The sequence below is a fragment of the Elephantulus edwardii genome, unplaced genomic scaffold (genome assembly GCF_000299155.1).
Source record: "Elephantulus edwardii isolate Elephantulus edwardi_28Jun2011 unplaced genomic scaffold, EleEdw1.0 scaffold00035, whole genome shotgun sequence".
NCBI classification, from domain to species: Eukaryota; Metazoa; Chordata; class Mammalia; order Macroscelidea; family Macroscelididae; genus Elephantulus; species Elephantulus edwardii.
In genome coordinates, this window is record NW_006399785.1 from 11,503,066 (window position 1) to 11,517,952 (window position 14,887).

The following is a 14,887-nucleotide window of genomic DNA, read 5'->3' on the forward strand; positions in this document are numbered from 1 at the left end:
GATATTTCACTCAACATAATGTCCTCCAGGGTCACCCGTTTTGTATAAAATTGCATGAGTTCCCATTTTTTTTCCAATGCAGTGTAGTATTCCATTGTGTGACTATACCACAGCTTCTCTATCCATTTATTTGTTGATGGACACTTATGTTGTTTCTAACTCTTTGCTATTGTGAACAAAGCCGCGATAAAGGCATCCATTCTCCTTCTGTCATCCTTTGTCATTGTCCAGCTCTCGGATGCAGGACAAGTGATTGAAAGGACGAGAGCCTGAATCAGGCGCGTGTTAGTAGTCTTCAAACTGACGTCATTACTTTTCACTATTTTGGAGAGATCCCAGGCAGCCGACTTGCCCAATGCAGTTCATCTCCTGATCTCCTGACCAAGGGGACTAAGGGTGTTGACTGTGGATCTGATTCAGATAAAATCATTGACAGTTTCAATCCTTTATCTATTACGATATTCCATTATATACCTTATCGACAGCTAACCTCTCCCCATATCTCTCCAGTAGTCTAGGTCTTGTATTGCCCTTAGGACTTGGGATTGGGCTCTTAGAGAAAGATTATTGGCCTCTCCCAGCTCATAATAATTCTCCCTTTCTCTGTTCCTGTGGTATTTTCCGTTTTATACTGTGCACAACAGCAAGTTTTTCAGTAATACTTGCTGACAGTTTCTGCATAAATCTTCAGTTCTGAGCACAGAACTGGGGATTGCCTTCTGTTTCGTGTATTACTTACGGCTCAAGCAGGCTTGTACGTTCCTTGGTAAATACTGTCCTTTTGCTTGTGTTGTTTTCTTTTTCTGTAGAACTTTCCTTGCTGAGGTTCCTCAGTGCTGAACTCACAAGAGGATACTTCCTTGAACACAATGAGGCCAAGTACACAGAACGAAGAGAAAGAGTGTACACATGCATGCGAATACCAAGAGAGCTGGAAAAGGTACCGTTTTTATTTTCATTGCTCGACACCATTTGAACGTTATGTCTAAACGTTAATTATACAAAGGAAGAAGCTTCATAAAAAACTTGAGCTCATTTTGGTTTTTGAAAAATACTGGGAACAATTTTATGATAAAGGATGAACTATAATGCAGAAGGAAGGAAAGGAGCCCTGGTGGCACAGTGGCTGGGCATTTGGCGACTAAGCTCAAAGTCAGCAGTTCGAAGCCCCTAGCAGCACGGCCAGCGAGTCATCTGTGGGCCGCCACCCTAGACGTGTATGGGGCTGTCCTGCTCTGTCTTACAGCTGTGATATGGGTTGGAATTGACTTTATAACAGTGGGTCTTGGGCCTGTAACTCTCAAGGTAAATTAAACCATGAAACATATTAGTTTGCAAAAGTACAAATAGTTCTTGAGGAAAAAGTATTTTTAGTTAGGGTGACGCTCCGAAATAGCTTGCCTCCGGAAACCCTGTGAACTTGGAGAAGCGATGAAAGTTATACAAGTGTTCAGGTCTTTAGTTCATAGGGTCACTATGAGTCGTCTATAATTCGACGGTACTTAACAACAACAGCAAAATAGAGAGAGCTCACTTGGCCTAGTGGACAGAAAGTGATGCTACCAAGCCAAAGGTGGGTGATTTGAATCTGCAGCCCTCAGGCCTGGTTTTAATTGTTTTTGGTCAAACATTCTTCTAAGTGGTACAGCACTACTCTATCCATTTGCTGTACAGAGGTAATTTATGGTTGCTGTGATGCTGAACACTGTGACACTGATGTATCAAATCTAATAGTGGTTACCCATGGTGGACAGTGTTTGGTGGAGCTTCCCGATTAAAACAAGCTTGGAAGCAGGAATGGCATCTACTTCCGAAATAGCCTGCCTCTGGAAACCCTATGAACCTGGAGAAACAATGAAAGTTATACAAGTTTTCAGATCTTTCGTTCATAGGGTCACTGTGATTCACCTATGACTCGACAGCACTTAACAACAGCAACGAAAAGCTCTAGGTGCTAGCCAAAGGTTGACAGTACAGACCCACCAGCTGCTTTTTGAGAAAAAGATGGGGCTGGCAGTCTGCTTCTGTAACTGTTATGTCCTAGGAAACACTACAAATGGGTAAACTCTGCCCTCCAGGGTCTCTGTGAGTTGGAATCACCTTGATTGCAGCAGGGAGAGGAATTCCCATGAGGAAGACACTTAGTGTGAAGGAACCAATGATAGCATCTGAATTACTACAGTCACGTTCTTATATTGCCACTGAACGTTTCTGCTCACGGTAACTTTGCTCCTTTTTAAACTAACATCCATCTGTGTGCCCATCTAAGCAGTGTTTGTAAGATCTTAATCTCCCCTTCTGTACTCTTGGTTCTCTTCCGTTTTGGTTACGTGAAGCAGGTGCTTTTGTTTTGTTTTCCCATTCAGTGTGAGAAATTATTTCAAGACTTTTCTCAAGAAGCCCACATATTTAAAAACATAAATAACAAGTCATTTTCAAAGAAAAGCTTGATTTCTGTTTAGCCTTCATCACAGAAGGCATCACATTGTGATATAAACACGTTAACAGCCACATTAAATCTTTCCTGCCATATTCCTGTGGTGGTGTCTCTGTCACACACTCAGGCCCCATGAGGCCCGCAGGCCGCCTCCCTCCCCTCAGCATGGCCAGAGTGACCCAACTCGAGGTGAGGCTGAGCAAATCCAGAATGTCTAGAAGAATAGAAGTAAGAAATAATGCCCACTTACCTTCGAGTCGTACTTCTCATATTAGCGTTGAAAGAGGGCTGCATGCCTGGGAAAATAGAGGGCCAGCAAAAAAGAGATGAATTGACACAGGATGGACAGGGCAGGGGTTTGTTCTGGTCAACATAGAACCACAGTGGGTCAGAACCAGCTCACCAGCACCTAATACTATGATATCATAAACTTGTATATTATTAAGGAGCAATGATGTCAGTTTGAGGACTAAGGTGTGCCTGACTCCGGCCATGGTCTTTTCAGTCAGTTGCTGTGCAGCTGAGACCTGGACAGTGACTATGGATGACAGAAAAATTATTGATATCTTTAACTGTGGTGTTGGAGAAGAGTGCTGAAGATCCCATGGACAGCCAGAGAACAAACAGATATGTATTAGGGGGCAGCCAGAGTGCTCCTGGAGGCAAAGGTGACAAAGCTTTGTCTCAAGTACTTTGAGCATGTTGCTGAGAGAGGCTGTTCTTGGAGAGGAGCATTATGCCTGGAAAGGTGGATGGAGGGTCAGTGACAGAGAGGAAGACCCTCAACCAGACGCATTGACACAGTGACTGCAGCAACGCCCTCGAGTGTGTCAGAGATTGTGAGGATGGCACAGGACAGGACAGGTGCAGGTCCGTTTATAGGGTCACTGAATTGGAGTTGGACTTGATGGCACCGAGCAACAACAACAGTACACATTTCGTTAGTGTGGCAGTTAGAAGAGTTTGGTTCTTTTGCATTGTGTTGTAATGTCAGGTGCCTGGGGGACAGTGAGAAGTGTGGACCCAGCTGGTGTGGCTCATCTTTGCTTTTTGACAGCCCCTCAGTTTGAAGAAAGCCTGGTGGAGAGTGACAGTTTCAGATGCATTGCTTCACATGACTTCTTGGCAGAATGTCGCTTCCTAAGGTTTCAGGGGGCTCTGATTTATTGTGATATGTAGGGAAACAGGACAGACGGTAAAATGGAACTGCAGTTGCCTGTGACCATGATCGTAAAGCGAGCCTGGTGGTTAGGTCTCTGATGCTGCCCTAGTTACACAGTGGAACCTGGGGGGTGCTGCTCGATGAAGTGGAAGGAGCTCGGAAAGACTGGGTGTTCCCCCCACCCCACCCTCCCGCCAGGCAGCAGCTCTGTCTCAGGTGTTACAGTTTATGCACGGTTTGGTCATGGGGAGATGTAGGATGCTTCCTATCTCTAGAGAGAAAAAAAGTTCAAGCCAATCATTAAGGTTATTATTATTATTATTAAGGTTTTTGTTGTTGTGTTTCTTTAAATAAAGCCTTACCTTGCTTTTTGAGCTCCGGTGCCTTAGTGGGTAAGGAGTTGTGCTGCCAGTTCAGTGGCAGGTGGTTCAAATCCATCTGCATCTGGGAAGACGAGCAGTCTCCTCCTGTGGGATTCCCAGCCGCTGAGGGTCAGCTGTGAGTCGGTTCCGAGGGCATTGATTGGGTTGTTCTTTGCAGTGATGAGCAGTGAGGAGGAGTGTGACGACATGCTGCAGGGGTCACACAGCCGGCATTCTGGTGGAGGACGGTGCCAGGCATGTTCAATCGGTACAAGGCAGTGCCGTCTCAGACCCGTGCTCCTCTGGCGAGGGCAAGGCGAGGTGTACCTGCAGCCCCCGAGCCAGGCCCTGTGCGTGCAGCCTGGGGGAGGTCACTTCTCAGTGCCCAAGAGTCTGTCAGACCCTTAATCTCCTCCTGTGCCAAAAATAACGCGCAGTTATTTCGTAATTCTACTTTTCACTAGAAGCAAGGGCAAGTAAAACTTTAGAAATTTTTTTCAATTATTATTTTAATTTATTATTAATTTTAATGAAAATTGACAGAGACTTTGGGTTTCCATTCATTCATTGTTGCACTTTTCTCCCCTCCCAACCCTCCCCTCTAGTACACTACCCTCTTGGAAAAGTAAAAGAAAAATTCTTTCATTGTTTTACAAACCCTCCCCCAGGTCCACTCCACTATGCAGCCTTCGCTCTGGACTCCTATCATGACAAAAATACCTAATCACATATCCCTCTTAAACAGTTTTCTCTCTCATCTGTTTTAATGCAGTATACATTATTGAACCCATTTTCTCAGTCTCCCCCCAACACTGATGTCAGTCCCGTTTTATAACAGTGGCACCATGCAGTATTTGTCCTTTTGTGACTGAGATACTTCACTCAGCATAATGTCCTCCAGGGTCAACCATTTTGAATAATATTGCAGGAATTCCTTGTTTTTCAATGCAGCGTAATATTCCATTGTGTGAATATACCACAGCTTTTCTAGCCTTTCGTTTCTTGATGCACACCTGGGTTGTTTCCAACTCCTTGCTATTGTGAAGAAAGCCCTGATAAACATGGGTGTGCATATATCTGTTTGGATGTCAGTTATGGTCTCTTTGGGGTATATTCCCAGTAGTGGAATTGCTGGGTCAAATGGTATCTCTATTTGCAACTTTTCGAGAAAGCGCCATACCGCCTTCCACAGTGGTTGCACCATTTTACACTTACACCAACAGTAAATAAGGGTTCCAGTTTCTCCACAACCTCACCAGCATTTGTTACTTGCTGTTCTGTTAAATTCTGCTATTCTGACTGGATGAGATGATATCTCATAGTTGTTTGGTTTACATCTCTCTGATAGGTAGGGATTTTGAACATTTCTTCATGTGCTTGTTAGCCATCTGAATGTCTTCTTCGGTGGAGTGTCAGTTCATATCTTGTACCCATTTTTCTACTGGATTATTTACATTTATCTTGTTGTGGTGTCAATTATTATTTTTAAGAAAAGAATAAAACCAGTACTTCATTGCCTATATTGACAGTACATACTGTTTCATGGAACTTTGGTTTCATTTATATTTGTTTAAGATGTATGATAAAAACAATTTCTAGGAGTCCTGGGTTGGTGCAAACAGTTAAGCATTCAGCTACACATGGTTGGAGGTTGGAAGCACACCCTACACTCCAAAACCTACCATGCCCCTCCCCAGTGTTCCTGGAAAGAGGGGCCTGGAGGGATAGCGCAGGAGAGGAAGACTCCAGATGAGATGAATTGACACAGTAACTGGGGCAATGCAGGTAGGTGTGTCCACGCCAGTGAGACTGGCTCAGGTCAGAGCTGGTTTAGAGTTCTTGTGCATAGGGTTGCTAGGAGTCATTCGATGGCACATAACAATGATGAGAGCCATGGGGAGCTCTGGTGACCTTGTGATAAGAAGCTACGCTGCAATCCCAGAAGTACGTGGTTTGAATCCACCAGCTGCACCATGAGAGAAAGGTGAAATTTTACTGTCTCTGAAAACTGTTTGTTCCAACTCAACAGTACTTAGCAACAACAATGACAGCCCGTACACATTTGTATTAAATTTTCCAATTCTATTTGTTACTCATGTAAGAGGTTTTTGACTTTAAGCCTCGTCGTAGAAATTTGATTTTTGTCTTTCAGGACAATATTTCAGAAGCTTAAACCTTAAGATGTGCAAAAGGAAATATTTTTCAGTTTACAGCAGTTTTTTAAAAATAAATTCTTAAATGAAATGTAGATTAAAGCAGAGTTGGGTTTCAGTTGAAGTCAACACCATCCAGATGCTTACCTGTTCTTTTCTTGATGGCACATTTGAATAGAAAAAGTGCTTTGGGAGCCCTGGTGGCCTAGTGGTAAGAACCGGTGCTGCAATCCCCAAATCATGCGGTTCGAATCTGCCAGCTGCTCCGTGGAAGAAGGATGGGCCATCTCCTCCCATGCGGTTAACTGCCTCCGAAAACCCCCTGGAGGGGTCAGCTGTCGGTCGGTTCTGAGTCTGGTACTTAACAACAACAGCATATGGTTTAAAATCAGGAAAGGTGTGTGTCAGGGTTGTGTCCTTTCAGTGAGAAGCTGGACTCTGTGAAGAACACAGATCCGGATTGAAGATAGACTCATTAATAACCTGCACTAGGCAGGCGGCATGCCTTGATGACGGGAATTGAACCGCCTGACTGATGAAAACCGAGCATTGTTGACCTTGCTGTGTGGGTGAAGCCACAGGGTAAAGGAAACAACAATCCTTACAACTGGACCAGCAGGCAACACCCTAACAAGTGGAGAAAAGATGCAAGAGTTAAGGATCTCGTTTAACGTGGGTGCACAGTCGTTGCCCGTGGAAGCCTGGTCAAGAAATCAGAAGACCTCCCCAAAATGATCTACAGACACAATGCCGTCCTGATCCACATCCTCACAGCAGGCTTTAAGAAGATGGAAAATGTGATCGCCACCTTTATAAGGCAAGGTAAGAGGTCCTGAATGGTGAAGCATGATTGAAAAAGAACACGGGCAGGGGCATCATCGTCCCCATTCAGAACATAATACAGAACCACAGTCATCAGAAGAGCCTCACGCTGGCACCGCAACAGAGGCCTAGGCCACTGGAACTTCACTGAGGACCTAGAAGTAAATCTGTCTCCCCACGGACAGCTGATTGATGAAACTCCAAGACTATAGGCTTCAGTCTGCATTACACTCCAACTTAAAGAATAAAAAATCCCCACCAACTAGACCAGTGGACAGCATCATTATAAATGCAGAAAGGATTGATGTTGTCTTTGATTTCATTTTACTTGGCTTGACAGGCAGCAGTCAGAAATCAACACATAGCATTCAGCAAATCTGCTGCCCAGGACCTCTTTAAAATGCAAGAGAGCAAGAGAAACAGCTTAAAGAATAAGGTGTGCCTGACTCAAACCTTCAAAGTTTCAGTTGCTTCATATGCATGTGAAAATTGGACAGTGATTAAGGTAATAATTGAGGTATTGGTGAAGAATATTGACTATACCATAGACTGCCAAAAGAACAAACTGTCTTAGAAGAAACAAAGCCAGAGAGCTCCTTAGAAGCAAGGGTGGTGAGAATTGGTCTCACTTGCTCTTGGCATGTATGTTATCAGGAGAAGCCAGTGCTTGAAAAAGGACATCATGCTTATAAAAGTAGAGGGTCAGTGAGAGAGGCAGACTCTCAGTGATTGCAGCATTGGGTTCCAACACAGGAGACAGTGTGACTATGTGGCAGGCTGTACATGAACTTGCCCTGGAATTGAGCCCACTAGACGGCACCTCACAGCAACACGGGCAGCTGATTTTGACAGTGAGTTGATGGCTATTAAATACTGAAGGAAAAAAAGCTCTGTGAAAGGGGGCTTGGAAATATCTCCTTTTGCAGAAAAATGAATTAGGATCCAAACTTCGTATCATACACAAAAAATAACAAAATTGGACTGTAGTTGCAAATGTGAAACCTGGAACTAAGAGTATTATAAAAGAAAAAATGGGGACAAAGGGAGTCTGTGATATATGGCGTACAAACCGGAGTCTCTGATAAATGGCATGCCTAGCATACCAGACATCGCTAAAAATGCACAGTCTTCAGAACATCAGTAAAGAGAATCTCCTAAAAATGAAATACTTATGTTCCTCAAGTCTCTTTGCCAAGAGATTAAAAAGACAATCTACAGGCTGGAAAAAACCTTTTTGGCTGTGACATATCCAACAAGGATCTAAACTCTAAAATGTACCGAAAACTTAAGAAACAAAATGTCTGTCTAGTTATAAGGTCGCAGGCAGCTTGACGGCACCTGACGACAACAACAACGACATTTGAAAATGGACAAACGACATTCACCGATATTTTACCAAAGGAGATCTTCAGGTGACTAACACACAGAAGGTTGGTCACAGCCACCAGCCATTGTTGTTGGCGCCACTGAGCCGACCACGACATCGAGACCCAGTGAGCAGCAGATCTGAGCCCGACCCTGTCCTCTGTCAGCATTACTATCCCTGCTGAACTTAAGCCATTGATCCCTCGCTGACCCTCCTTTCCAAGCGTGATGTCTTTCTCTGAGGCCTGGCCTTGTTGTTGTTAGGTGCTATTGAGTCACATACGACACGTAGCGCCCCTATGAATAAATGATCTGAACCCTGTTCTGTCCTGTGCCATCTTCACCCTTCCTGACACAAGAACCCATTGCATCGGTCAGTCACTGTGTCAGTCCACCTGATTTAGGGTCAGCCTGGCCTTAGAAAGATGCAAAACTGTAGTGAAATAAATCTCACTTTGACAGTAATGACACTGGTGGAGTGGGGGTGGGGGGAGAAAGCCACAAAAACCCCAAACCATTACAGACCATTCACCTGAGTGCATATTAGAACTGTTATACACAGCTGGTGAGACTGCAAATGGTCCAACCCCTGTGGTAAAACTATGTATGGTGCTTCCTTAAAAAGTTTGTGTTAGAAATACCCAACAATCCAGGAGGTGTATAGTATTGGGTAAATCTGCAGTCAGGGATATTTCATTGTCCTGAAAAGCGATGATGTAAGTCTGATGACCAAGGTGTGCTTGATTCAGGCCACAGTCTTTCTGAGCATCTGAGAACTGAGCTGTGAATAAGGATGACAGAGGAAGAATCTGCATTTAAGTTGTGGTGCTGGAAAAGAGTGCTCAATATCCCATGGACTGCCGAAAGAACAAACAGATAGGTGCTGGAGAAAGTGCAGCCAGACTCTTCCTGGGAGGCAAAGTTGATGAAGCTTAACCTCACACATTTTGGACATGTTAGGAGAGGCTATTCTTTGGAGAAGGAATTCATGTTTGGAAAGGTGAAGGGCCAGCAAAGGAGAGGAAGACCATCAACAAGATGGGTTGATACAGTGTGTGTGGGAATAGACTCAGATGTGTTGGGGACGATGAGAATGGCACAAGATTGGACAGAGTTCAGATCTGTTGTTCACTGGATTGCTGTAAGTTGGACTTGACTCACTGACCCTTAACAACAACATAACAGCAATTCAAAGTTTTACTTTTAGGTCTGTGTCCTAGAGAAGTAAGAACCATTATGAAAAGAGATGTATGCATGCCCTTATTCATAAGCTGCAGATAACCACAGCATGCATCAGCAGATGAATAAATGAGGGTACATACACACAGTGGACTACTACACAGCAGTGAAGAATAGTGATGAATCTGGTCAACTTTTTTTTTTTATATTTTTACTATTTTGTGTGTGTGAACCATCAAATCAGATCTGACTGGTGCAGGAAGAGATTGCCCCTCCTCCTCCAGCAGAGCATCTGGTGGATTTGAACCGTGAACCTCTGGGATTGCAGTGTAACTTCTTGTCACTAGGCCACCAGAGCTCCCGCTGGTCAACTTTTGACAAAAAGGGAATCAGAAGGGTGTTACGGTGGAACATACATCAAACTTGAGAGGACGAATATCCTATCATAAGAATGAAGACACGGTTACACAGTGGATAAAGCATTCTTTGATGCTTACCAAGGATGGAGGCGGGCGAGGGTGGAGACTCACTAACTGCAGGAGCCAGTTCTCGCGATGGGAAAGGCAGCTCAAATTCTTGAAGATGTTCAGGAGTCTGTTGTGTTTCAAAACCATTGTGAGGGCCATTTCGCCATTTTCTGTTCAATAAAGCTTCTGCAACGAAAAAAAAAAAAAAAAAAAAAACCATTGTGAGTAAATAAATGGTTTTTTGTGTTTCGATGAGGCTTTGGAGGTAAGGCTGCTTCAGGTCATTGAGGGTTTTCAGAAGTCAAGGAGAGGAGTTTTCACTCTATGCTTCAGGTGCTGGCTGCCATTCTTGGAGGAATCAGAGTTTTTTGTAGAATTGTATGTTGCAGTGATAATATTCACAAAATGAAACTGAGAAACCCATTAACTCTGAATTCCTTGGTCTGTCACCATTACCCTTTACAAATTGTTATCTGATTTTTTTTTAAAATGTTCATTATTGAAGCATTTCCCAATCTGTGCTTCCTCCAAAAAGCTTTCTTTGGTTGTTCTTGTCTTTTGAAAACTCTCCTTTGATTTCTCTTGGAAATTGATATACCTATCTGTTGATAGTGTATATGGTCTTATTCATGTTCAGACATGTTTTTGTTTTTTTTATTTTCAATAAAACTTCAACATTGCCTTCTTGTCAAGGGGCGGGGGGAGGGAAAGTCAACTTAGTGCACATATTAAACCTGTTTATTTGTATAAGACCAGCCTAGACATTTTATGTATTAGTGTCAGTAGCCATCTTGTCCTTGACATTTAACAGAGCCAGAATTCTTAGGTATTTATAATACATTATTGTTGTTCCGTGCCGCCAAGTCGACTTTGACTCATTGTAACCCTTCAGAAAAACAGATCTGAACCTGGCCCTGTCCTGTGCCCACCTCGCCATCTCTGATATGCCCGAGCCCGTTGTGACAGTCATGTGTCAATCCACCTTGTGAAAGGTCTGCCTCTCTTTGCCTTCTCTCCTTCTCAGCTGATTTCTTTTTGCAAGAACTGGTCCCATCTGATAACGTGCCTAGAATATGTGAGATGAAATCTCACCATCTTTTCCTGTAAGAAACATACAGGTTACACGTCCTCCAAGACAGACTTGTCTGTTCTTTTAGCAGCCCATGGATACGCAGGACTCTTCTCCAACACCTTTCACAGGTATCCATTCTTCTGTCATCTTTAGTCACTTTCAGTTCCACTTTCAGATACACAGGAAGCAGTTGAAAATATCAAGGCTTGGATCAGGTGCACCTTAGTCTTAAAGTTGATAACCTTGCTTTTTTTAGCGCCTTGGAGATGTCCTTGACAACAGATTTCCCCAGCGTAGCATGTCTTGGGATATCCTGATGCCTGGTACCATGGGTGCTGATTATGGAAGCAAGTGAAATGAACTCATTGACAACTTCAAACTTTTCTCCATTATGGTGGTGTCTCTTGGTCCAGCGGTGAGGATTTTTGTTTTCTTGATGTTGAGATGTAACACATATTGAAGGCTGTAGTCTTTGATCTTCTACTGCAAATATTTAAAATCCTCTTCATTTAGCAAGGTTTTGTGATCTGCATGGCACAGGTGGTTGATGAGGGTTTTTCCCCCAATACTGGTGCTAAATTCTTCTTCATAAAGTCCAGCTTTTCTAATAATGTGTCAGCATACAGAGCGTGAAGAAAGGTTTCAACCCTGATGCACACTTGTCCTGATTTTAAAACACGCAGTGTTTCCTTTTTCTGTTCCAGCAGTGGTTTCTTGGTCTATGTTGTAGGTTTCACAAGAACACAGTTAGGTGATCTGGGACTCCCATTCTTCTCAGTGATAACCATAATTTTGTTAGGATCCACTCAATCAAATGCCTTTGCAGAGTGAATAAAACAGATTAACCTCTTTCTGGTGTCCCCTGCTCTCAGCTAGAGTCCATTTGACATCAGCATTCATTTTTCCAGTTACTGTTTTTGTTAGTAGGTGCTGTCAGGTCAACTCACAGACACCTGTTAACAACCGATCGGAACCGTGCTTAACCTGCCCCATCTTCAGAATCTCTGTCACACTCAAGCCCATCGTGGTTGTCGCTCTGTCAGTCCATCTGTCAAGTGTCTTTCCTTCACTTAATCTCTCCCTTTTCAAGCACGGAATCCTTTTCCAGGGCTGGGAGCCTCTTGACAACAAACCCCAGAGTACGTGAGCTGAAGCTTCACCATCCGAGTCTTTAAGGAGCACCCTTCCTGCACTTTTCTCAGGACAGATTGTTGGTTCTTTTCCTCGTCCATGCGGTGTTCCATACTGCTTGCAATCACCACAATTCAAAGGCATAGATTGTTCTCCAGTCTCCTTGATTTATTACTCAACTTCCAGATGTATAGGAAACAATTGAAAATACCAGGGTTTGGATCAGGGGCACGTTAGTCTTTAAACTGACCTCCTTGCTCTTTGGAACGTTGAAAGGTCCTTGAGAGCAGATGTCCCCAGTGCAACAAGTGCTTTGATTTCTTGACTGCTGGGACAGTGCGTTTTGATTGTAGATTCAAGCAAATGAAGCCCTTGACAGTTTCGTTCATTTATTTTTTTTAAATTTTTATTGTATTATTTTTTACGTGTACCATCAAATCAGATCTGACTGGTACAGGAGAGGATTGCCCCCTTCTTCTCCAGCAGAGCATCTGATGGATTTGAACCGCGTACCTCTGGGATTGCAGTGCAGTATCTTGCCACTAGGCCACCAGAGCTTCGAAGCTCCCAGTTTCGTTCATTTCTTTGGTCACCATAACGTTGCCCGTTGTTCATCTTGGTGTTGAGATGTAACGCGTCTTGAAAGCTGTGGTCTTTGATCTTTTCCAGGATGTGCTTCAAGTTTTCTTCACTTTTGCAAGCAAGGTTGCATCATCTGTACAACACATGCTGTCGCTGAGTCCTCTTCCGATCCTGATGCCACCTTCTTCACATAGTCCAGATTTTCCATTTATTTGAACCTCTCTTTACACTTGAGTTTCATTTCTAATGGGAGTGTGTTTAATTTGTAAGTGTTTATTGACTTTTGAGAGGCCATTTCATTTCTTTCCTGACAGCTCTGACTTCTTTGCTCTGATCCCTGTGGGGCTTGCTTTATAACTTCTGTGCGGCCCAAGAGGTTGAAGGGCACATGGTCTGCCTTCTGATTTACAAGGCTGAGACTTGCAGCATTTAAGGTCATGGACTTCAAGCCAGACTATCTAAAAGTTGGCTCCACTATTTATTGGCTGCAAAGTCTTGACCAAAACACTTTAATCTTCTTGTATGTTCATTTTATCAACTCTATTAAATTACTTGTCTGTGTGTGTTATATATATTAATTACATGCTGAATCCTATAAAAATATTTTTAAGTGTGAACATATCTCCTACTTCTTCAGCAAGCTGGAAGCATTCCAGACCCTGATAGAACAGAGGGATTTATGCAGATGAAGGTGGAGGGGCCTGGCCCTTGCATTTCGTGTGTGTGTGTGTGTGTGTGTGTGTGTGTGTGTGTGTGTCTCAGCGACTCTGTCTTTGCAGCAGGTGTTTCAGTCCCACGGGTGGGGTCGTGTACCAGGGAAGGTGGCTAAGGCAGCCCTGGTTTCCAGGGCTCTCCCGTGTCCCAGTGGTGTCTCAGGTTATACTTTTAATCTCCCTGCTCTGCCTCCCACTGGGCTTGGCCGTTCTAACGTGGCAAGGGAATGATTGCCAGCCTGTCTTCCTGGCCTGCCGACTGCAGGAGGAAGAGCCCGGGAGAGAACTGTGTTCTCTTCTCTTTCCCTCTGGCCTCTTTTACCCCCTTGTCTGGGAGTAAAGCCCAGCTCTTTGAGCGAGCATTTAGGTGATAGTCGAAGGAGAGCCAACCTCATGGCCAGGACAGATACTAAGTATGTTAAAGAATAGCTCAACTAGAAGCTTCAGAGTGACACACGTCATTTACAAAGTTTAAAGGAAAAGCTGCCACGCATTTTCAGGAGGGAAAGTCTGCTATGCAGACAGATATGAAGATGAACAGGGAAGGATTGATAAGGTAAAGGAGGAGACTTTTCTATCCATATCATGGGACACAGAGAGAGAGACAGACAGACAGAGAGATGAGAGAGAAACAGAGAGACTAGAGACAAGAGAGACAGAGAGATGAGACAGACAGAAACAAGAGAGAGAGACACACAGACACTGGGGCCATAGTGTGACTCTGCTGGTGCTGCTGGGTTGTTCTTGTGCTCAGGACTGATAGGTAGATTCCAATGATGGAGAACTTTGAACAGTCACACTCAAGCGTTATGTTCTAGACCTTTCGAGGGAGCTATTAAAGATGTTCTTGCTCAGGAAATGTCTGTAACAGAAAATCAAACCTAGCAGTGGACACACCAAATACGGACCCTGTTTTTAACCGTCTAGAGAGTGGAGCTGTGGTGGCCTGTCTGTGGGGAGTTGGGTGCCAACCCAGAGGAGCCGCCTCTCTGATGGTTCGAATCTACTGGGCACTCGTTGGAGAAAGCTGGGCCATCTTTTCCCTCGTGATTTACAGCCTCTGAAAACCAGATGGAAAGTCAGCTATGACTTCCAGCTCACTGGCAGTGCGGTTTTGTTTGCTGTCAGGTTGGGTTTTTTGGTGTTTTGATTTGTTTTGTTTTGTTTTACATGCATGGTTGGTGTTTTATTTTTCAAAGGGGAGTTCTAAAGCATCCCACTAAAATCAGGGCAAACGGTAAAGTTTAAAATAGACTGTTTTATCAGGATAAATAAGAACATATGTAATGACTGTTCGATCACTCTAGAAGATCTTGATCTCAGAGTGTAGGATACACCTACTTGGCAGTAGCGCCCAGGTTTTCCACGTTAGCTAGTCTTCATTTTTCTCTGGTCTGCAAAGACTTCTCCTTAGCTGCCTCTGCTTTTTTTTTTTTTAAATT

At 43.7% G+C, this 14,887-nt stretch overlaps 1 protein-coding gene across 1 annotated transcript in view; it reads left to right on the forward strand.

The window, feature by feature from the left end:
- The first annotated feature begins 813 nt into the window (after positions 1–813).
- Positions 814–14,887, forward strand: part of TAPT1 (transmembrane anterior posterior transformation 1) — a 79,033-nt gene continuing 64,959 nt past the window's right edge. The window contains exon 1 of the mRNA XM_006884519.1: positions 814–940. Within this exon, the coding sequence (XP_006884581.1) occupies positions 914–940 (27 nt within the window). The 5' untranslated portion in view covers positions 814–913. The remainder of the gene's footprint in view (positions 941–14,887) is intronic.